At 35.7% G+C, this 25,623-nt stretch overlaps 1 protein-coding gene across 5 annotated transcripts in view; it reads left to right on the forward strand.

Annotated features, from left to right (window-relative positions):
• LOC150088569 (kinesin light chain-like) overlaps positions 1–25,623 on the forward strand; it is a 376,502-nt gene that overhangs the window by 232,278 nt on the left and 118,601 nt on the right. For 4 of the 5 annotated variants that reach the window (XM_090369572.1, XM_090369570.1, XM_090369574.1 and 1 more), the window contains exons 10-11: positions 1,144–1,261; positions 12,442–12,550. In XM_090369572.1, coding sequence (XP_090225698.1) covers positions 1,144–1,261; positions 12,442–12,550 — 227 coding nt within the window. The remainder of the gene's footprint in view (positions 1–1,143; positions 1,262–12,441; positions 12,551–25,623) is intronic. The other variant, XM_090369571.1, reaches the window with a different exon arrangement.

The raw sequence follows: 25,623 nt of genomic DNA on the forward strand, positions 1-25,623 counted from the left end.
TCCTACCTGAAAATCATTCACTATATCTATTAAATACACTATGAACAGACACAATTTGACCTCAGTAGCTCTTGTGTCAGTAAGCGGCATGCCAACAGAAATGTAATTACACACATGTTCTGTAGATCAAACCTTACTCTGTGAATGGCCTCAAAAAGAGATGGGATGGGACAATGGCATGATTTGGGAAGTTCCTGATTTATGTTGTCTCATTTTATCCCTTGCATTTTTCTAGATACAGGATGATTTTCCCCCACCCCACCTCGATACTGGTGGGAATTTATATATTTTTCTTTTGTATTATTCATTTATTTATTAATTATTGTTATTTTTTTAAAGGAAGCTTTTACTTGCTTTGCTTCTTTCTCCTATACTTTTCCTCTTTTATCCTCATTGTTCTGTTAGACAGCTCAAATAGAGAAGATAGATGACCTGGTTCTACACATAACCAGGAAACTAATTTTTAAGTGATAATTACTCCCTGGTTACAAAGAAGCCAGACATAATATGAATATCTAGTCTTATTTTACTTGAACTTTGCCAATGTTTTTGTTAATTTGGAAGCAAGTTTTGGGAACTGTTAATATATAATAGGGTTATGTTCTATCTGCTTGTGAGTTGAATGCGTTTGTACAATTTTAATATACTTATGATCAGTTGAGACTGAGAGTTCAGCTACTTTCACTTACTTTTGTGTATCCAAGGTGCAGGTGGTCCTTTTTATTCCTTTTATAATGGCTTGATCCTATTCCTTTAATGGCTTGATCCTATTCATTACATTGATACTGTTCCTCCTGCATATAGGCTTTTGAACAGGCAAGGTCCACATAGGACCTTGCCTGTTCAATGTGTGCGTGCATGCGCACCCCTATAATATAGCCATCTAAGATCAGGTCCCAAGGTTGCTAGATATGGATATTTGACTGCAACTGGCCCCTAGAAGTGTAACTTGACTGCACATTTAAAGGTACTGAGAGTCTCAGCATTACTGGCTACTCCATTCTTGAGTATTTGAATATATTAGATGGGGGGATAAGCATTCCTAATGTATATTTAAATTGAAAATTAATACAATAATCATCACTATATAAATACAGAACTGTATATATGTTTCAGTATCATTAGGTATGATTTGTTTTACAGGTAATAACAAACCAATATGGCAGGTAGCAGAAGAAAGAGAAGAGAATAAAAATGAACACAAGGATAATTCACCGTATGGGGAGTATGGTGGCTGGCACAAAGCAGCTAAGGTGGATAGGTGAGCTTCACTGCAATTTAAATATATGGCATCTACTTTTGAAGAAGGAAATTAATTTTTGTTAGGAATAATATTACTTTCTTAAAAAAAAAATTATGAAATGGCTATCATATTAGTATTCTGATTTCTTCAAATGGTGTTACTCCCACCTCTATAACAGGGATTCTCAGTGGGGGCAATATTGCCCCCCAATGGGGGGTGAAAATTGATTTTTGGGAGGCGAAAAAATCATGGTTATTAGAATGGTTTGTGGGCCTCCAAATTTCAACCCTACCCGACAACATCCTATTCCTTAATATTTAATTTCTCTCATTGAGTTTTCTTTTTTCCTGAGACAACTGATTTTTAAAATAAGCATATTATATTAGGAGTGAGTGAGAAATATTAATAATTGGAAGATAGTGGATGTGACTTTATTCATCCACCTTTGCTTTCCATAGGCATTAAATGCCTAAGTGCTTTCAGAGGTAATGTCTCCACAATCCTTGACGTTTGCACCTTTCCAACAGCTGCGACCTTGGCGGACATGGTTTATTTTTTATTCTTTGTTTCATTGGTCAATATATGAGGCAAGGATGGGATGAGGAAATTTTTCAATCTATTGTTTCTACTTTCTAAGTGACAATTAGTATTAATTTATTGTTTCCTTGTGGAAGTTGTTTATTTTTGATCCACAGTGTTTTTTTTTTTTTGAGTGACATGAGAGTTAAATAAAAATAGTTTATATTTTATTATTTAATTCTTTGTAGTTATTCAATCAATCATGTCAAGTGCTGAAAAAAAAAGTGGCGACAGTATCCTAATGAATATTTAGCTTATGGTTTTACTGAAAGCCCGTTCGACTCAGGATAGCCCATGTGTCTTATGTGTAATAGTTCTTTTTTAAATGAGGCTATGAAACCATCAAGACTTTTAAATCATTTAAAAAGGAAAATCCTGATAAAGTTGATAAACACATCTAATATTTTAAAATTTTAAAACAGAATTTTGATTAACATAACTCTGTTACTTCCTTATTTAAGAAGAACATGCAAACAAATGATGATGGAATGATTGCATCGTATAAAATTGCAGAAATCATTTCAAAAGATGATAGTGCTCATACAATTACTGAGACTGTTATTTCAATAGTGATTCATCAAAATCCTTCCAGTATTTTAAAATCATTGCCATTGAGCAATGATTCAATTTGAAGAGGAATCGACGAGATGTCAATTAACATTGAAGAGCAGCTTATTGAAAAACTAAAAACAAGAAAATTTTCTATTGAGATTAATGAATCCACAGTTACTGACAATAAGGCCCTTCTAATGGCATAAATTCGTTATTTCGATGATGATTGTAAATTGCTAGAAGAGATGTTGTTTGTAACATCTATAGAAACTGATTGTACTGGAGCATCCATTTTTGTTGCTGTAAAAACATGGTTCGATGAAAACAAGTACCATTGGAAAATTTGGTATCCTGTGCTTCTGATGGTGCTACCTCCATGGTTGGAAGACAAAGGTTTTATAGCCCACCTAAAAGAAGTGTGTCCCAAAGTTCTTGCGGTACACTGCATTTTGCATTGACGTCATCTGGTTACAAAAAATTAGTCCAGTTCTTTATCAATCTCTCAGTATAGTTAACACCATCAATAAAATAGTCACATGGCAAATATGATAGCCTTTCAGAAAATTTTGCCTTGATAATGAAGAACAGTATGCGAGGCTTCTTTTAAATATAGAAGTCAGATAGCATTTTAAAGGAAACTGTCTAACAAGATTTATAAACATTTTTGATACAATAATTAGTTTTATAGAAAGTGAAGGAGATCAGCAAACACAAAATCAACGTATATTATATGGCTTGGATTTTTCGAAAACTTAATGAAGTATCACTTCAAGGCTTTTAATATGCAAATGCATATTAAAAGCCTTCACCGAAAAACTGGAAATATTTCAAAGCAATTTAATGAGAAAGCAATATCATGGTATGCAAGAGTTAACTGAAATCAATGAATCTCTTTCACTGAGAATGATCTTAAAGAATTATTCAGATCATTTGTGTTCTTTAAAAGGTGAAATCAAAAATAGATTTATTTTCTTTTGAAGTGAACCATGGATGTTAGATCCAATTGGATGCGATACCGGTCTGCTAGTGAAGAAATTCAAGAACTCATTGAATTAAAATGTAACGAAGAATGCAAATATAAATTTGAAAAATGTGGAAAGGCTGAGTTGTGGGAGTCAAAAACAACTAAACTTCTTTATCCAACAAGGTGGTCTGAAATGGCAAAAGTACTTCTTTGTTTTCCAACACCTTATATGGTTGTAAGTGGTTTGAGTTCAGTAAATAAAATATTAACAAAGGAAAGAAACAGAATTGATATATTGCTCGCTGGCTGCAATAGTGGCATAACTCAAAAATCAATTCAGAGATAATCGATGAGAAAATTTTGGCTTTTAAAATTAGTTTCTTTAGAAATGAAGAAATTATGTGATTGTTGAAATATATTGTGATTCACCTCATCATACCCAGTGTACTCAAAATTAGGCTGGCTTGATCAACTTTATCGGTAATCAGAATTTTGAAAATTTAACCCCCCCCCTTTTGAGTTGTGCCACTATTGCACCAACAAACACAAAATATTTGCGACCTAAGTCCCCTAAAGATCAAAGGTAATTTGGATGAAAAAAAAAAAAAAAAAAACCCCCCCACCATTAAACAAGAAATTTGTTTATATTTATAAACTCACCACATCAACAGTTTGCTGAAGAGGCTAGCAGGAGCCAGACATGTTCAAAGCCGCTAAGTAAACTTTTTATTTATTGATTTAAATTTAGTAGTATAACTTAAATTGGTGCATTTATTTTTTACTCAGCCTTGTATAGCTTAGAAATAATAATTGCGTAGAAAACCACAGTTGATTTCTGCCGACATTGTATCAATAGCAGCATTCGAATCTGCTGCCATTGTTTTGTATTGATACAGCAGATACTGGTAGTTTATACGTAACTTGTATCAGTGTAATCAGTATTAGAAGAGAATTATAAATCATAAATTATAGCACTACTTACATGATTAATAATTTAACTTGTCACGTAGATCGTAACGTACGACAGTAATATTCATAGAGGTTTTAGAATCTGTAATTTGACATAGATACCTAGAGAAAAGTTTGAACTATGTGGGTGGCAATAGATAGTTAAATTTATTATCTATTGTAACTACTTAGATTTTACAAACGTAATTTTTCAGTTAAATACATATAACAACTTAGATTTTACAAACATAACGTTATAAATTAGTACATATAACTTGATAGGAGATACGAAATTCATATTACTCATATAAGTTTAGTGTTACAATTTTGTACTGAAATTGAAATTGAATCAAAATCATGTGACAGCAGCAAAGCAAAAGGCTCAAGCTAATGGGAGTGCTGTGGCTCAGGAGAGAACTGAGGGTTGGTTGTTCTCTGAATCATCTTTGAAATGCACTGCTTGTTTGATGTTTGTGGAGCAATCAGGAATGGGACATGATATTGCCAAGGGGAATCTGTTTGTGTGTGAACAGTGTAAGGAGTGTGAGAAAATCAGGTGCCAATTCAGCATTGTTATGGGCCTATATGAGAGCTTGAAGGACAGGGTAGTTGCCCTTCCAGGATTTAAATTGAGAGCACATCAGGCTCTCAGCTGCGCATGTCAGTGCCAGAGCTTACACTTGAACATCATGCAACACAGTGACAAACCCCACGGCAGAATGCACTAGTCCCACAGGAATTAGTTGTCATTGTTGGCTCTGTTGTCAGGGAAACGGGGAATATATAGTGCAAAAAGGATAGGTGGGAAAGGAACAGGGTATGTCTGCCAGAGACAAAGGTAGATGATTATGTAGAGCAGATATCATCTTTTAAGTTCACAAAAGGTGATATTGTTGTGCACATTGGCACTAATGATATTAAGAGTAGGAGGCTAGCAGAATTACTTAAGAAGTACAGTTCAATGTTGAAAAAAAAAAGGCACGAGTTAGGGTTGAATTTGAAAGTGTCTACAATTCTGCCCAGACACGATAGGAGGGAGTATATGATGAGAGCCTTGCTAATCGATTTGGAGCGATTGTGCAAGGCTCAAGGGGTAGAATTTTTTCTCAGCCTGGTCTGTCTTTGTTAACAGGAGAGACTGCTTCTACAGAGATGGGATATACTTAAATAGGAAGTTGCCAAGAATATTTGCTGATGCTATCGAGGCAGTGTTAGGTGGGTCAGAAAATTGCTAGCTTCAGAGGATACACAAACTAATAGATTAACGGTAGCCACTGGCAGAAGTTAGTGATTCTTGCACTGCTTTTATTGGAATGAGCAGCAGCCTGGAAAACAAGGTGCGGGGGGATTTCAGAGACCGCTGGGAGTCATTGCCGAACAAGTAAATACATGGGCTGTGTTAGGGTAGCTAAGAATAGGAACAGGTGTATGTATACTTGCGTGTACACCAACGCTTCTAAGGGTTTAGTAAATAAATTTGATGCATTTGAGGTGTTAGTCAAAACATCAAAGGCAGATATTGTTGGGATATCAGAGACGTGTTGTCACACAGACGTAAGAGATGCAAAGATGGAGTTAGGGGAGTACAGTGTGTACAGGAGGATAGACGGGATAGGAAGGGAAGAGGGGGTTTATGCTATTAGTTAAGAAACCCAAAATCCAAGGAAGTACGGCCAGCCGACATGGGTGGACAGAGCAGTTTTGAGTCACTTTGGTGTGACATAAGCACTGGGAAAGCAAATTGAGAGTAGGAGTGTGTTATAGGCTTAATGATATTGTTCATCTGTATTGTTCATTGTACTCAATGAACAATACAGAGAAATAGAGTAGGCCAGTAAATCAAAGTGTCGTATAATGGGGGATTTTCACTTCCCAGATATAGACTGGAACTTGTGGGTTGGTCACTCGCATACTAACGAAGCTTTTGTGGATTTATTGGATGATTGTTTTCTATGGCAGCATGTTTGGGAGACAACTAGAGGGAGTAATACTCTTGATCTGATTATCAGTAGTGTTATTTGTTATTTGGTTTTTAGGAGCATTAGCAACTAAGGCCATATTGCTCCGGGATATGCGGTGGTCATTCCCTGACCTTCCTGCATCCTCCGTATTTGGTGGTGACGGGCTCGAACCCCGGTCTAATCAAGAAGCGTGTGCTACGCACTGCTGCTCCTTCCCACCTGGCCACGGAGACGCCTATCAGTAGTGATTCTGCATGCATTAAGAATCTGCAGATAAAGGAACACTAGGTGGCAGTGCTCACATTGTGCTGAAGTGGGATTTACTCAAGGAGGTAACTACCATCAGAGGTAAAGGGAAGGGTTTTGCTTTCGTAAAGGCGACTATGATGGTCTTAGACAGTATTTAAATTCTATACAGTGGGACCAACTGATGATGTTACCAACAGCAAATTCAAAATGGGAAGCATTCAAAGAATTAATCTTGGAAGCTACTAGGCTTTTCATACCAGCTAAGAAATACTTTTTAAGGTTTAGGCCAAAATTGATGTCAGATGAACTAAGGAGACGTGGCAGAGAAGAAAAATGCACGGGATAAATATAAATTAACAGGTGACACGGAAGCCTATGATAGATTTAAGCTGGTTTGTAGCCAAGTCACAAAGGAGATAAGGCAGATTACGAGAGATCTTTGGCAAAGGATGCAAAGAAAAACAGCAAAGAGTTCTTTATTTATGTAAACTCTAGAAGGAAGAGAATGAATCAGATTGGTCCACTTGATATCGATGGTTCAGCCGTTGATGATCCTGCTCAGGTAGCTAACAAACTAAATGAGTATTTTGCATCTACATTCACACATGAGAAGTTATTCAGGGAAGGGGAATGCCAGAGGTGTATTAAACTCTGGCAGTGAGCTAGATGATTTTGTAATAACTGAGAGCAAAGTGGAGAAATTGTTGAAGATAAACATAAGAAAGGCTCACTGGCTGCAATAGTTGTGCCACTATTGCAGCCAGTGAGCAATATGTTCAAGAGGAGACATTAGAATTGAACTTACTAACATCATGTCGAACATTGAACTTTAAGCTAAAAAAAAACATCAGGCTCAGGGATCCCATTTTCTTGTTTAAAATTTCATGGGGGACGATTAGGGAAAAAAAATGTCTAAAAAAGCCCTTTAGGGGGCAATAATTAAAAAAAGTTTGAGAAACAATGCTCTAAATTATACCATTAATATTGATTTATTTTTGTTCCTATATTATAACAATATATTTACTCAAAAAAGTGGCACATGGTGAATATGATTTTTTCCCTTTGAAGCCTTCTGCCATATTTATTTTAATTTTGTCACTAAAAAGAAAAAAATAAATAAAAGAATAATAATAATAGGAGGAAAAATATCCTCTTACACATAGTGGTCATTCTGTGGATGTGTATTTTTATGGTATAATTTTAGTTAGAATTCAGGAACAATAGTAATTCGTCACTAAAATTAAACATAAAAATTTGCTCAGAAACTGGTTATTTTATGAAACTTCAAGTACTTAATAGTTGTAAATGATGTTAAGTGAAACCATATGCAGATTTCAACAGTAGCTGAAAACTTGTGTACAATACAACTTCAGTTATGGCTATGCTTCTTTCCCTTCTTTACTGTTTTTAGTGAACAATTCAAAAAGCAAGGTTTTTACCATACTTAGGTATCTGATCTAAGTACGGGTGTCAGTCAATGGCAACAATGTGATGAGAGTACTATTGTTATTAGGTGTTCAATGCCCATCCTCAAGAATATGCGTTCACTCAAGAAGTGGTTCATTTCAACAGATATTATATTTCTGCCAAAATTATTGTTACAATTTTTTCAATAACTACTGTAAAAGAATAGAAAATTGTTATTTATTGATATATTAATAAGTAGTTTTTTTTTCTGTTTAACCTTAACCCGGTTAATGTTAAACACAAACTTAGTCTCCAACTATGAAATATCATCATGATGGTATTGCATTAGTTGGAGACTATTGTAAAAGAAGTAAGCAAAACTTTTAACTAATTACATTATTCCAAGAAGTGCAGTGCAGTGCTCATTCATAACCACTCTTTCTCCTGCCACTCGGCTATCCTGATAGGAGTAACCCAGTAGGAGTGATAGGGGTAATTTGCCCCTCTCACCCCAATTTGTTCAGCAGTCTCATGTGGAACAGAAGGTTTACTGAAATCTGAATACATATCAAAGTTGTTTTTTGCTTCTAATTCCTTTATTATTGCATCATAGCAGCTAATCCAGTTCACCTTTAAGTTGTTTCAAACTGTCAGCCTAAACCAGGCCCAGGCAAACTATGACATGCGGTCCGCCGCACATTTTTGTGTGGCCCGTGAGCTTTAATTGCATTTTCAAAAAAAGTTTTATGCCTTTTGCGACGCCTTTTTGAAAAATAAATTTGTATATGTAATACATTATAGAATTTGTCGACTTGTAAATTGTTTTATCATCTCTGTATTGTTCAAATTGAGATAGAATTTGAAATTATGCACGAACTGGAGCGAGCCAACGGGCGCTTTTATAACGGTATAATTTGTGATTATAAACTAACCGCGCGAAACTACCATAATAGACAACCAGTAAAGACAACGGCTTTGCTGCGGTGGCAGAGTAATAGGATAGGACTGCTGACCAGCCGAAGTTCCAATCTGTTTTCTCTGACGGTCATCCTGCAGTTAGTTTTTTTACATTATCTTCAATTATCATCTTGGTGCCAGTAGTGATAAAAATATATTTACACCCTTTTAAAAATGAATAAAAAATGCAAAATTCAACAAGAGCGTCGTGTCTTCAATGAAGAGTGGAACACAAAATATTTTTTTGTGTTCCACTATCCATAAATAACGAGACTATCCGTCTCACTGTTGAAAGAGTACAATATTAAAAGACATTTCTTTTCTAAACATTCCAAATATGGTGCCAATTTAACTCTGGAAGCGAGAAAGAAAACTGCTGATTGATTGATTGATTCAAAATTTATCTAGACAACAAAATGTGTTTACGTGGCTAACTAAGGAACAAGAAGCTACTCTATAGGCAAGTTTTGTTATTTCTCATATAATTGCAAAAAGCAACAAACCTTTTTGTGATGGAGACTATTAAAGAATGTATGACTGAAGCTTGTGGAATTATATGTCCTGACATTAAACACAAATTTGAGAATATAAGTTTATCTCGGCGATCCGTAGTAAGAAGAATTGAATGTATCGATACAAATTTGAATGAGCAATTATTATCAGTATTACAATCCATAACGTGGTACTCAATAGCTCTCGACGAAAGTAAGGACCAAAAGAATACTGCGCAGTTATTAATTTTCATATGCAGATTTACCTCTAATTTTTAAATTATTGAAGAGCTTCTTTCAATGGAATCTCTTAAAGACCAAACAACGGGAGCTGATATATTTGAAAAAGTTGAAAAATGCTTAACAAGATATAATTTACAATGGAACAAAATGGTAAGTGTAACAATGACGGAGCACCAAGTTTGACAGGTAAAAATGTTGGAGCGTTAAAAAAAGAAAATTCAGGATAAAATTTGTGAAAATTATCCTGATTATAATTTAATTACAATTCATTGTTGTTATACATCAACAAGTATTATGTAAAAATGTGTTAAAAGTTGAACGTGTCACATCTTGTATTATTAAACTAGTAAATTTAATACGATTGAGGGGGCCTGAAACACAGACAGTTCGTTAATTTTCTTCAAGATATTGAATCCGAGTACATGGATATTTCTTATCATAGCCAAATTCGATGGCTTGGCTTAGGAAAAGTTCTTCAGCGAGTATGGGATCTTAAAGATGACATTGTTCTATTTGAAAAATATTATGGACTTTCAAGAATTAACTGATAATAACTGGATTTGTGATTTTGCGTTTACCCTGGACATCGCGACACACTTAAATACTTTAGGGAAAAATTTATATGCCCATGATATGGTAAAAAGATTTCAATTATGGATTTCAATTAAAACTCCAGTTGTTCCTTCGACATTTATTGATTAACAAGGTAGAACACTTTCCAACCATGAAGTTGCTGAAGATTCCAGAAAATAAATTTGAAAAATATTGTGAAATTATCAACGCTTTGAATGATGATTTTTCACAAAGATTTGACGACTTCCGAAAAATTGAGACAAGTTTGGCAATAGTGCGCGACCCATTTTCAATAGAAATTGATAGTGCACCGAGTGAACTGCAGATTCAGATTCTAGATCTGCATTGTGATACCGATTTAAGGGAATTGCACAATCATGAGGAAATCTGTAAATTTTACAATACTCTTTGAATGACGATTTTTCACAAAGATTTGGTGACTTCCGAAAAATTGAGACAAGTTTGGCAATAGTGCGCGACCCATTTTCAATAGAAATTGATAGTGCACCGAGTGAACTTCAGATTATAGATCTGCATTGTGATATCGATTTAAGGGAATTGCACCGTCATAAGGAAATCTATAAATTTTACAATACTCTTAATTCAGACAAATTCAACGAACTTAAAGATTTTGCCCAAAAAATGTTGGTTATTTTTGGATCAACCTACATATGTGAACAAACATTTTCCATCATGAATCTAAATAAAAATTCTTTACGATCAAGCATCACCGATGAATATTTACAAGCAGTTTTAAGAATCTCAACTACAAAATTAACACCCTAAATTTAAAAAAGTGTTAAAAGATGTAAAATAGTTCCATTCATCTCATTAAATTCTTGGTTGTTAGAGAATAATTTTTTTTATGTTATATTCTTGTTCATGATAACAAATAATATATATCTAAAAATAGTATTTTACGTGCGACCCGCCTTCTTTTTGAATTCCTGTTGTGGCCCTTCAGCCCAAAAGTTTGCCCAGGCCTGGCCTAAACTTCCTACATAGTTTAAACCTCTTCCCCTGTAGTTTGAATTTATGGTGCCTAATTCTAGAATTCTTTATAATAGTGAAAATTCTGCCTTCATTCACATTACTGACCACTCTGAGCCATATAAACCTCAATCTGGTCCTCCCTAAGGTGCCCGGCTGCCAAGCTCTAGTGTTTCCTCATGTGGTCACCCTTTTGCCAATCTCACTGTGCAAGTTGCCCATCTGTGGGCCTATTCAAGAAGCTCTTTTTTTTTTTTTTTTTTTTTTTTCCCCCAAATGTAGTTTCTATACTTGGACAGAGGTATTCCAGATGCAGTCTTACATTTGCTCAATACAGTAAGATTATGACCTCCCTATGTGTACAGAATATTGTTTGATAAATCATCAATAGGACACCATGGGCTTTCCTAGCTATCTGTTTATGCTGTGCAGAGAACTTCATATCTCCCAGATTCCTATCTTCCTCTACTGTTTTTAATCCGACTTCCACCAAGTGTATAAGCTTGTGAGACCAAGCATTTTGATGCTTAAAACATAGCTGCCACCTCTCTGACCATTCTTGAATCTTTTTCAAGTCATCCTGAAGAACACTGCTTGCCACTGAACATTAACTGCCCTTCCAATCTTTACATCATCTGCAAATTTCATCATCATGCTCTCTATCACTTTTTCAATGTTGTTTATGGAAATCAAAAACAACAGTGGTTCCAAGGACCAATCCTTGGCCAACCCCACTTTTGACACTATGCCAATCAGAAGAATTACCATTAATCACAATCCTCTACTTTCTGCCTACAGCCACACTGCAATCCATCTTCAAATCTTTCCAGTTATCCCAACACGTACCAGCTTATACGTTAACTAACCTCTCATGAATGGCTGAGTTAAATGCCTTGCTAAAATCCAAATAAACTATGTCAAAATTGTTCTTTACATCTAGCCTATGAGTAACTGTGTCAAAATAGCTAACCAGGTTAGTTAAACATGATTTTCCCTTAACAAAACCATGTTGAGGTCCTTCAGAATGCCATTGCTAACTAAATTTCTCTGGATTACACTATGTAAATATAAAATATAACACTATTTAATAAATGTCAGTAATGGGAATTCACTTCAACTTATAAATAAAACTGCTTTTACTAGGATTTTTTTAAATCAAAAGACTGCAAATCACAGTTAATGGAATAACTTATTAAAAGCTAATTGTTTAATAATGCTCTATAATAATATTATAGAGTATTATTATTTTCTGTAAATTTTTATCATGTTCCTGCCTTTATTTAGCCCCACTGTAGCCACCACCCTCAAAAATCTAGGTGCTCTTTACAGAAGGCAAGGAAAGTATGAAGCTGCTGAAACATTAGAAGACTGTGTACTGAGGGCAAGGAAAGAGGTCAGTTTATGCATCATATTTATGTGTTTTGTATTTATTGTAGAAAATGCTTACCTATACTGAATTGAAAAATTTTGCAACATAATTGTGAAATTTCTGTAATTGCCAGTTCCGTTATGATGTGTTACAAAGACTTCATAATGATTTTTGCACATTTAGTGCTCTATATTTCCTATTTTCACCTCTATTAGGTTGTGCATTCTGGTTATTAAAATCGGAAAATAGCAAAGCTAATTTGGCTTTCACTTGTTCTCATCTACTGGCTAACTTAGGTAAATACATTCTTCAATTCTGGAAGTTTCATCTGGCACAAACATAAAGCAGTAATATTTAAAAAATAATTTGGAAGAAAGTTCAATCAGCTAGAAAGCATTTTCCAGTATAGTTGTGGCAAAACTAATGACAAAGGTTTTATAGTACGTCACTTGTGGAAACCTCACGATTGTGATAAATTAATTGGCATGGTAAATTATAGGAAGTGCAATAGGTATATACAGTATTTAAACAAAATCATGTAGTCTTTTTTGAACACTTTTCTCCAAAACAGAATTCAATTCTAATTGTTTTGAATGTATTAATTGTATCATTTTTGCTCACATTGTAGCAATTTGACAACTTTGTTTATAACATGTCATTTGCCATGTACAGTGAAACCAGTGTCATTGTTGACACATTTTAATCCTTTTGTGCTTTCTTTGTAAGAACTTATCCACTTTGATGCAACATTTCAAATAAATCTCTAAATGTTTTGTCTTTCTTCTTTCTCCATAATGTTTTTATGTCAGACTTGTTTCATAATTCTTCTAGAAAAGCAAATGCTTAAATCCAGAATATCAGAAACACTTCACAGTTGTTTCACTCATACTCGTCATCTGATTCCACACTTTTGTGAATGTAGCGAATTAACATCAAGCAGTGTTATCTGAAGTTGTTTAGTTTTCAAAACAGCTGTTGTCCATTATCATCTATTAATCACTTTTGGTAGAAACATGTAAAATTTTGTTGGGCTCCTTGAATATAGTGGTTGTAAAGCAACCACTATATTTTTTGGCAAATTAAACGATATCATATTTATGTTAAGCAATTCTAGCCAACCACCAGAAAATTAGTTTCCCCTAATTTTTTTAGAAAATTCTAGAGGCACCTCTTTCAAGAGTGAGCTATAATTAAAACTAAATGCAACTGGGCATAATATTTTTAAGAGTTAATTATGTATATTTTAACAGCGTAAAAACACCATAGACAACTCTTAAAGGGAAAAGGCAATGATTGTAGTGTAAAGGGCATCATTTCAACTGTATCTCATATTGTGCTCATCCTTCGCAACGAATAAGTAACACTTCACTAATAGAGAAGACTGTTGTTACTTATTCTAAGTGGGCACCACCACCACCCCCCAGACGGAACCGTTTCAAGGCTTGTTGGCCTTTCATCGGTGGGTTGGCAGGCACCCTGGTATTGCAAACATGACAACCCAGTTGTGAAGATAATCCCACAATATTAGAGATGCCAAAAGGTGAATGTGATAATGTTTAAGTAAGACTAAAAGACTAAGAGATACAGTTAAAATGATGGCCTTTAAGAGTTGTCTATGGTGATTTTACACCATTAATATATAGATAATTATAACTCCTAAAAATATTATGCCCAGTTGCATTTAATTTTACTTAAACATTATCACGTACACCTTTTGGCATCTCTCATATTATGGAATTATCTAAATAACTGGGTTGTCATGTTTGCAATGCCAGGATGCCAGCCAACCAACTGATGAAAGGCCAACAAGCCTTGAAACGGTGCTGCCTAGGTGGTGGTACCCACTGAGAATAAGTAACTAATAGTCTTCTCTATTAGTGAAACATTACTTATTTGAGGTTGTGCAGTACATGGTAATTCGTTGTGAAGGATGAGCACAATACGAGATACAATTGAAACAATGCCCTTTACACTACTATCGTAGTATTTTCCTTTAAGAGTTGTATATGGTGCTTTTACACCGTTAATATAAAGGAGTGGGCTATATATTTATTATTATCATTATTATTATTGGCCATATGGTGCAAGGAAGCCTCAGGCTTGTGTTGCACCAGCCAAAAAAAAAATTCCCAGTTACCCTGAGAGAGAGAGAGAGAGAGAGAGAGAGAGAGAGAGAGAGAGAGAGAGAGAGAGAGAGAGAGAGAAAAGTAGAAAGGAATCGCCAAGAAAGAGAAGAATGATGATATCCAGCTCGGGGCCCTGGGTGTGCCAAGCCCATACTCACCAGATGTGAGCCCCTGGGGTTGGACAGTTGCACAAACTTTCTTGTTTCAACCAAGTTCAAGTTCCCTTTTCCACCTTGTTGAAATGAGAATTTGTTCTCCCCCCCCCCCTCCATTCAGTGAGCATTCTTTTGTGAAAAGAAAGCTATTCAATGTTGTCTAGGGATGTTTTGTTCTTTAGCAAAAGATGCATTAGGTAATTGTGGAACAATTACGTAATGCTGCATACTTTTTATTAGAATTGACCCAGACTTTCACTAATGCACCTTGCAAATCATGCTACACTGCAGAGTTTTTATATATAGTGCAACACAAGCTTCCAAAACAAAACTTATAAACTCTGAATAAAATGCTGCTTCTACAATGGAGCCATCTCACTGGTGCTTTTAAGTTTCATTTTGGAAGTGGCATTATTTTTCAGAGGGTACAAATTATTTGGGCTAAATATCTTATGAGGTATTTTAAAAAGTGAATAATTAAGCAGAAAAGACAAATTAGCAGCAGATGAATTAAAGGAATAAAAATTTATTTAAACCGATGAAAGTGAGTTAGGACCTGTAAAAAAAAAAAAAAAAAAGTTATGTGAGTTGTGTGATGAATCAAGCAAGGGATGAATTACCATGATTATATTGTTTTGTTGAAGATTAACAGAGTAAAATATTACATATATACAGGGATATTTTAGGAAGATCTAACAATAATGATAAAAGGTGACTAGAATTTTACACAAGATGAGAGTCATCTACCACTACTAGGTGGTAGATGACTCTCATCAACCACCGGTGAAATACCATCACTTTGCTTATTGGAGGCTTGAAGTGGTGGACCTATGTTTAGTCTCTAGAGCTAAGTTCCGGTCAACCCTTCCCTATCTCTTCCATCATGCAGTATGATTGATGACTTTTGAGGTTATGATGAACATCGTGACGAGATCCAATATTCCTTACATTTCGAGGGTACAGCTCTAAAACGGTGTTCGCAGGCCAGCCGCTAGTTAGTACACTGGACCGGACCTATTGGTAACTCTCTAGGAGGCTTCCGGATCAGCTAGTGTATAATCTTGCTACCATTAGTGTATAATCTTGCTACCATTACTCTGCCAGATAGTGACTGGAGGGAGTCTGAGTAGTGCGTATGCGGGGAGCATTGTCGAGGCCACGTTATGTCAAGGATCTGGGTATATTCTTACCATGTATACATCATATCCAAAAATTTCATTACTTCATACAGCATGTCCCACCCACTTTTTCTTACTATTGAATACACCATGAACTGTCAAACTAATAGAGCAAGCTTATCTGCGAAAAGATCTGGACCTCCCAAGCACTTCCTAATTCATTTCACAAATATATGTGGTCTCAATTCTAATCTCAACGATGTCCATTTCCACTTGCAGTCTGCCAAACCCCATGTACTTTTTCTAACAGAATCTCAGTTATCGGTTGATTCAACTACTGCTCATTTCAGATGCCCAAATTATTCGTTGTACGATTCCTTTCGCCTCAAAGGTGGTACCTGTGCATATGTCTGTTCTGATATTCCCTGTCAGAGACTTGGCAATTTGGAATCTCCTCTCTTTGATCTTCTCTGGCTTAAAATCTCTCTACCTCATTGTGTCAAATTCATCTGTTGTCTCTACTGTTCTCCCAACTCCACTAATCACTTGGAGCTCTTTGACTTCCTCTCTTTGCAACTTGACTTTCTCCAGTCCAACTTTCCTAACAGTGAGGTAATTTTCCTTGGTGATTTTAACGTTCACAACTCCAGCTGGCTTCCATTTTCTAGTCACACCGACCCAGCTGGTCGAGATGCCGAGGCCTTTGCAATTACTAATGACCCTGCACAGATTGTTCATTTACCTACACGAGTACTGGACAATCCTAATGGTACAGCCAACACGCTTGATCTTTTTCTCACAAACAACCCTTCTAAGTACACGATCGAAGTGAGAGGTCCTCTAGGCACTTCAGATCACAACTTGGTGATTGTCTCTTCTCCAATGGAACCTTTATCTCATGGCTATTCCCAGCCTCGTGTTGTTTGGCATTACAAGAATGCAAAATGGGATGACCTGCGAGACTTACTTTCTTCTTTTTCATGGTCGGATTACTGTTTCAAAACTTCCGATGTCAATGTTTGCTCAGATCGTTTCAGTGAAATTATTCTTGCAGGAATGGAATCCTTTAACCCACACTCCACTTTAAATCTCGTCCTTTATCTAAACCTTGGTTTTCCAATAAATGTGCTAAGGCTGTTCAAGAGGAGAATGTTGCATATCATAATTGGCTTGTTTCTAATTCTTCTTCAGTTTCATTTTCTGCCTACACCAAAGCTCGCAACAATTGTAAAGCAGTTATTAATCAGTCCAAACTAGAGTTTGAACAGGCTAAGAGTAGAAAACTTGCTTCTTGCCCTAATTGTAGCCGAGCATTCTGGTCCCTTGCCAAAGCTATTGGCCGCAACTTTTGCCCATCTCTGCTCCCACCTCTGTCCAAACCAGATGGTTCTGTTGTCACTTCAGCCAAGGATAAAGCTGACCTGCTAGCATCCCATTTTTCTTCCAACTCGTATATTAATGATTTTGGTAAAACACCTCCCACCATTCCCAACACGCTCCATTCAATGCCTCCTGTGGTCTTCCGTCAAAAGGATGTCAGAAGGATTTTGACGAAACTTGATGCTAAGAAAGCTCCAGGCCCTGATGGTATTTCTCCACTTGTTCTCAAAACCTGTGCTCCTGAACTTACTCCTATTCTTTGCCGCCGTTTTTCACTTTCTTATTCCAAAGGTGTTTTTCCTTCTGCTTGGAAATTTGCTCATATCCAGCCAGTTCCTAAAAAGATAGACAGGACTGAATATGTTCTGGATTGAATTCTAATGTAATTCCAAACATTATAATAAGCTCTGCATTTTTTGTATGTTTTGACTGTATATTATTTGAGAGTTTATTCATAGTATTAATTCATATTTTAACCAAGTATTGGTGACAGTAATAACTGCGTAGTTTAATGATGGTATTTGAGCCTGTCTCGGGTGGTAGTAATAAATTATGAAATAAAAAAAATAATAATAAAAAAACTGAGGCAATCATTACAGTTTTATTTTTGTGGCATTTTTAAACTGTGTACAGTAACCCACTGTAATTCACGGGGGTTATGTTCCTGAGAAATGCAGTGAATACTGAAAACGCGAATACTGAGTTATGGCTCCCATAGTAATAAAGGGGTTCCGTTGCAAAGTATGAAATATATAAGAAAAACTAGTCTAAAATTTTGTCTACGTGTGTATTATATGTACCTTCATAATATGACTATGTACATAGACAGTAGGCGCCTCCGTAGCCAGGTGGGAAGGAGCAGCAGTGCATAGCACACTCTTCTTGATTAGACCGGGGTTCGAGCCCGTCACCACCAAATATGGAGGATGCGGAAAGGCCAGGGAATGACCACCGCATATCCCGGAGCAATATGGCCTTAGTTGCTAATGCTCCTAAAAACCAAATAACAAACAAACATAGACAGTACATAGTGAAATGCATAATTATCATATGTATGGCGCACTATGGTCATAGTTGCCGATGCGCCCAATAAATCCCGAAACAAACAAACAAACAAACATAGTGAAATGCAAGCATATGGCATCGAAATGAAAATAAGAAACAATTTAATATTAAATCTAATATTTATTAGAAATTTCAAACAAATCTTTCAAACCAGTGCCTTTGCTAGCTAAAAAACTTATCCCACCAGTGCTATCACCAGTTTTGCTAAAGTGTTGATAAAGGAGTTTTGCCTTTTCACGAATGATGAGTGAACTTGACGGAATTTAATTTGGAGTTCGATCTTCTATCTACAGATTTAAAGCCTTTTCCATTTTTTTCTAATTTAACATCACGAGTTAGCAAATTTTTGAAGCAATTAGCGCATTTTCATGACACTGCGGCGGATTTTTTATTCCAATTTCTTGATTAATTATACCGTTGACTCATTGATTTTTATGTTTTGCCACTGAGGAGTCACTTTCACCATTAGAAATTTTCTCTAATAAGTCAATTTTATTCACTAATGTCATCACCTTCTTTGATAATTTCACATTTCTCTTGTTATTCGTAGCCATATTTTTGTATGGGTTAGAAAGAATTTGTCCACAATAAAGTCACTTTCTTCCGTTAACACGCTCGAAAAAGTTTGTTTTACACTGCAAAACAGTAGATTTATCACTTTTGTAAGCATATCAATTTACAAAAAGATAAATTTATTCAGTTTATAAACATATAAATTAAAAGCAAACGACGAAACCTTCCATGACAAGTGCATAACACATACTGAACAAGGATTAGCGAGAAACATCCACGCTTGCGATTTTGTCACCCCCACCCCCCCAAGCACTGTTTTGACCGGGGAAAGATAATTTTAGCCACGCCCATGTTTTTTTATGGCGGAAAATGTTCAAGGCACTTTAAAATTCACATTTTTTTAGGTTTCATTTTATATTAAATCAGCGACCGTAAAACCGCGAATACAGATACTGTGAATAGCGGGGGGTTTAATGTATATCTAATTTGTGTGAATTTTCTATGCTCTTCCCCTAACTGACAGATATGTCGAACCAGCTGTTATCATTGTATTTAAATACACAGTTTTTATTAATATGACACCTTTCCCTGGTAGATATACTGAAGCGGTTGTAGTTAAAACTCTTTTTTCTATTATACCCTTGCAGAGATCATAAGTGATTGGTTCTCTCAATTGACTTTACAGTCATTTCAGACATTTGAATGAAAATCAAAAGTGACCGGAAGATGATGCAAAAAAAAATTAGACCTTTCACACTTTTACAAGATTTATCCCTGTCCTGTTAGAAACCACATGCAGCAGTTTGGCATCATAGAAACAATAGTTTTTTGAAGTCTCTCAAGAATGGAAGATGTAAACATATATGTGGTGTTTATATAACATTTGTGGCACATACTTCCACACTTCCACTATTGCTGGATGACAAGGCATGTACAAAATCTTGTAAATGTGTGAAAGTTCTTTAGTTTTATTAGTCAATAGTATAAATGCATCTGCTTTTCTTTTGAATGTTTGAAATGGTCATTACTTTTACTGAACTGCTGCCTGTGCTCTTGTGCTGCTGGTCACTAGACATCCTGAGTCCAATTGTTGTTAGCATTATTTCAGCTTTAGAATGCAGTTAGTTCAAAAGTGTGACGTCCCAACTTGCTGTTCAGTTTTACTTTTGTATACTTAAGTTAATTTGCAGTATGAGAGTTATGAGGGGGTGTCAAAAAGTTCGTACCCTTACCTAGAAATAATAGCCCTAGAAAGGTGAAACTTCACACGAACTTTAATCTTTTTCTATGTACTCCATGTATAGTAACACATTTCTCCCATTTATGGATCAGTTGTTTAATGCCTTGATCATAGAAGTCTGCACTTTTTGCCTGAAATCACGATTCCATTTCATTGATGACTTCCTGAGACGAATCAAAGCAGCGTCCATGCAATGGTTTCTTCATTTCTCGAAACAAGAAGTCTGATGGTGAGAAAAGTCAGGAGAATGTTGAGAAAAGTTCTCAACATCCGCATTACATAAATTTGACAGTTGGTGAGAACATTGCATTCTACATTGCTTCTGCAAAGGCATCGGCAATCTTGGAACCCGTCATGTGGAATCCTTAGACATGTGCAGATGGTCATGTAAAATGCTGTGGACAGACCCATAACTAATTCCCGTTGCATTTGTGATGAAATGAATTGCCATACATCTGTCACTCAGCACCAGCTGCTCAACCTTTGCAACCGTCTCACTGTCTGTGGATGTTGATGGCCTTCCTGCTCTTGTCTCATCAAAGACACTTGTACAGTTGCACTGCAACTCCCATTTCCACTTTTTTACAGTCATAGGATGAACGATTCTGCCCATCCTGAGCTTTCTTGCCCTGGAAATACAGGAACTTGATCAGTGTTCGATACTCCACTTTGTCAACCTTAGCATCCTTCCTCAGATTCCAGGCTCCACCTCTGGTGTACGATCACCTACAGGAATGAAATTTCACAAGTTAGTTATTGAATATGTAGACAACTTATATTAAAAATGGCATCCTCCTACTGATGTTTTATGCAGGTCAGAGTACGAACTTTTTGATACCCTCTCATATTTACATTAAAACAGACAAAATTGATAATAATGGTTTCGGTTTCTGGCAAGAAAAGAAAAATTTCTGACTGATGAACAAAGGGTATTTCAGGAGAAACAGACTGATCAATACTTTTTTCCATTGAACTGAAAAACAGGACTGTTTCTTTGATATGTAATGAGCGAGTTTCTGTTATGAAAGAGTTTAACGTTAAAAGACATGATTGCTAAGCACACATGCACATTCGAGAGTATTTGAGGACAATTTTACAAAGATAAATTGCCTACGTTCAAAAGTAAGCATTCAGCAGTCATTGTTCAAAATTATTTGAGGACAATTTTGCAAAGATAAATTGCCTACATTCAAAAGTAAGCATTTGGATCAGCAGTCACTTCAAAATTATGAACTCCCAAACAGAATCCGCTAACAAAGTCACCTCTGCATTGACAGAAATCATCGCTAAAAATCAAAACCCTTTTCGTGTTTGGAGATAGAAACATGATTTTCACATTTGGGTAGAAATCAATCTAAATGGCTTGGAGCATTATCTAATAAAAGCAAATTCTTGAAAGGAATGTTTTTTTTTTTTTTTTTTTTTTTCCTTCTTTGCAGTATTTTTCTATCTCAGGAACAAAACAATTTGAAAACCAGTCTTCGAAACTAATGATGACCAAAAAATTAGGATTTGACTGGAAATAAACTGGAAGTGTAGCCTTACAGCGATTTTCCAACTGCTGATACATGAACAGTGGTTTCAGGCTGTAATCACCTGCCGAATTAGCCCCAGCTTTTGCTGGGGCTAATTCGGCAGGTGATTACAGCCTGAAATTTTAACCTATCTTTTGATGCCTTGAAACCTGTCGTCTTTTCTTCTTTAGAAATATATGTACAGTCTGGCATCTTCTTCCAAAATAATCCAGTTTCATCGATATTAAATATTTGTTATCCTGTTTAGCCAACTTCAATAATTTTTTTCTAACACAATCTGTAAAATTTTCAGATACTTTTAAATCTGCACTGTTGCCTTCCCCACTCACTTTCACATTATGGAAGCCAGCACAATACCTGAACCAACCATTACTTGCCACATATTATAAAATCAGTATTATCATACCTCCCCTTAATGTCTTCGTAAAGACTTCTAGCCTTTGATTAAATCACCATTAAACTTATTCAAGAATGCTTCCGAAGCCGACCGGGCTAGCCAGGTGTGTAAAGCGTCTGCCTGGCAACCCAAAGGTCGTGGGTTCGAATCCCGCCTCGGACTTGGATCAAAGTACTGCAAAAACTTTGGGAGGTGCACTATGGCCACAGAAGCCGATGCGCCAACAACTACCAAAAAAAAAAATGCTTCCGAAGTTGATTTTTCATCCATATTGTAACTTTTCCATCTCATAAATAGCATTAGAGTGCTGCTTCGTTGTTATGGGGGATTTTAATGGTGCTGAACCTTTCACTTGTTCTAGGTTACCTGTACTATATATATATATATATATATATATATATATATATATATATATATATATATGTATATATATATATGTGTGTGTGTGTGTGTGTGTGTGTGTGTGTAAAAGATAGGAGGTTATGCTTTTAATGTGGAGAGAGAATAGCAGGTAGTGTAATCAACCAATGGGTTAGCTAAAATGGAAAGGCAGTCAGTAAGTGCTGTACTTCAGATGATTTCAACGTCATTAACAAGGGCCAGCCATCAAAATTCAGCAAAAAGTAAGGCCTCTGTTTCTAACATGAAATATACGTGGCACGTGGTAAAAAGATACCAGGTTTTTAGTTTATTGTTAATGTCCAGAAGCCAAGTTAATTGTAATGTTAACGTATATATCATGGTTGACCTGACAGAGGTGGAGAAATAATAGATAATAAGCAATATATAGGTAGTAAGAAATTACTAAAGATCATTGAAAGTTTTGAAGCATTGTTGAAATCGCGAGATGGAGCAGATGGTCATGAATCGTACTTACTGATTTCGCAAGCCGGAGAAGTGGAGACGGTCGTCTGGTATACTGCGGGGTGAGAAAGAATGCTACGTGCTTGTTTCAATGACTTATGGTATGTAGAAGTGATCTCGGGCTTTGGAATGCAGTAAGACATACGGTGTTGACGGAGGGATTAAACACAATGAGGCCACACATCCCAGGATAGGGAAGAAGGCGTAACGCACAAAATAGTGTGAAAAAGACGTTGAATTTTGTATGAGGCGAAGTCAGTATGTATAGCAGTAAAATAGCATCTTGATATTGCTTTCGAAACCTAATCGTGCACAAGAAATAAAAGATAGGGATTCAGAACAGCAAAAAGGAGAGTGAGGATGAGAGGAATTAGTAGTGCTCGGGCAGTCTGGGGTCGCTAGCCCGTTCCTGTAGTAGGACCCTGAATGTAATTTCTGGGACTGTCTCGTGTGTTTAAATCAATAATGTTAATAATGGTGGAGATAGACCATTATTTTACCATTTAGATTTTATTACCATTCATGATGAAAATATAATTACATATAATGCCAATAAAAATAGTGAAAAATCGTAAAAAATAGTGAAAAAATACTCCTATGATAACTAGTCAGTGGGCACAAGTTTTTCAGACCGTGAGACACCCAAAAAGGTTAAGGAGTATTGCCTATACATTATTTACACAGCCTGGATGTAGAGGATGTCATTATGCTAATATATTTGTCATATCTAGGGGTTGGTTAATTATATTCTTATATTTTAAGATTTGGAATGCTTTGTTGAAGTGGTAGGGAAGGTAGGCTGTCGGAAACTGATTGTCCAATAGCTTGTTATATAGGACATATTATATTATGCTTTAACAGTCAGTTACTGTTACATATGTTACTATTCTGAAGCATTGTGAAAAATAACATTTGAATGTACTTTTTTCGAGATATTGTGTGTATAGTTGACAACATTTAAATTGAAGGAGTCTCTTTTATTGTAGATGTTGATGAATATTTGTGAGCCATCAATATTAATATTCAGATCTAGGTAATTGCTGTATGCGATTATGTTTCAAAAGCAATATCAAGATGCTATTTTACTGCTATATATACTGACTTCGCCTCATACAAAATTCAGCGTCTTTTTCACCCTATTTTGTATGTTATGCCTTCTTCCCTATCCTGGGATGCACGACCTCATTGTGTTTAATCCCTCCATCAACCCCTGTACGTCTTACTTCATTCCAACACCTGAGGTCGCTTCTACATACCATATAGTCATTGAAACAAGCACATAGCATTCTTTCTCTCCCAACAGTATACAGGACGACTGTCTGCTCCATCTCGTGATTCAACTTTCAATGATCTTTAGTAATTTCTTACTACCTATATATTGCTTATTATTTATCATTTCTCTGCCTCTGTCGGGTCAGCCATGATATATACGTTAGCATTACGATTAACCTGGCTTCCAGACATAATAAACTAAAAACTTGATATCTTTTTACCACGTGCTACTATATTTCAGGTTAGAAACAGAGGCTTTACTTTTTGCTGCATTTTGACTGATTTTGACAGCTGGCCTGTGTTAACGACATTGAAATCATCTGAAGTACAGCACTAAGTACTTATAATATAATATTTTTGACTTTCTGTACAGGTTCGAATTGTGTTATTTTATGACTGCCTTTCCATTTTAGCTAACCCGTTGTTTGATTACACTACCTGCTGTTCTCTCTGGCGCACTATGGTCATAGTTGCCGATGCGCCCAATAAATCCCGAAACAAACAAACAAACAAGCTGTTCTCTCTCCACACTAAAAGCATAACCTCCTATCTTTTATTTATTTATAGTTGTTGGGTGCCTTCTACTCTACATAGTAGTAATCCAGGTCTATGTTTCTTCATATATTCCTCTTATTACAACTCCCGCACCTATATGTTCAAAATGTAATAAAATATTAAATCACTTAACAGGCAAATATTTATTTATTTTTTTTTTTCCTTTTCTTTTTTCCTAAATGTTTATTCACAGTAAATGCTTTTTAAAGTTCACTGATAGTTTGTCTGTATGTTAAATTTAATTTTAGGCTAAGAATAATACAAAATTAGATACATTAAATTATATACAAGTCTCATTTTTACAAAATATTTTAGCTTTAGAATTGTTTAATATTTGCATAACAGAAAAGTTTTCTTTTAAGTGGATAGTTTCTTTAATGCACCTATTAAGTAGTTGTGTTGCTACTTGATGAAGTCAATAAAAGTTTGTCTTATAGAGATCTGAAATTATGAGCAGCAAAACGATACTCAAGCCCAATTTCATCAGTGGTAGATGAGAAAGTTCCTTTCCAAATAAAGAGAAACTCATCTGTCTGGATTCATGAAAAATTGAAGAAAGTACATCAACAAAACACTTTTGATATAAGCAGTGTTCATAGATAGCTTGCATGTTTTAAAGGAGGAGTCACTGACATTTTGGACTAGCCAAGGAGTGGAAGAACAAAGTATGTACATTGACGAAAATACCAAGATTTTAGATGAAATTATTCAAAAAGACAGGACAATAACCACATATTCAGTATTTCAAGCATAGGGTATTCGAAGAGAGAGAGAGAGAGAGAGAGAGAGAGAGATGTTAACCACTTTAAACATATTAAATTATAGGAAAATATGCTCAAAATGGGTACCAGAGCCGTTAACAGAGAAATGAAATTCT

This window comes from Mastigoproctus giganteus, chromosome 3 (genome assembly GCF_048544385.1).
Source record: "Mastigoproctus giganteus isolate SK-2022 chromosome 3, ASM4854438v1, whole genome shotgun sequence".
Taxonomy (NCBI): Eukaryota; Metazoa; Arthropoda; class Arachnida; order Uropygi; family Thelyphonidae; genus Mastigoproctus; species Mastigoproctus giganteus.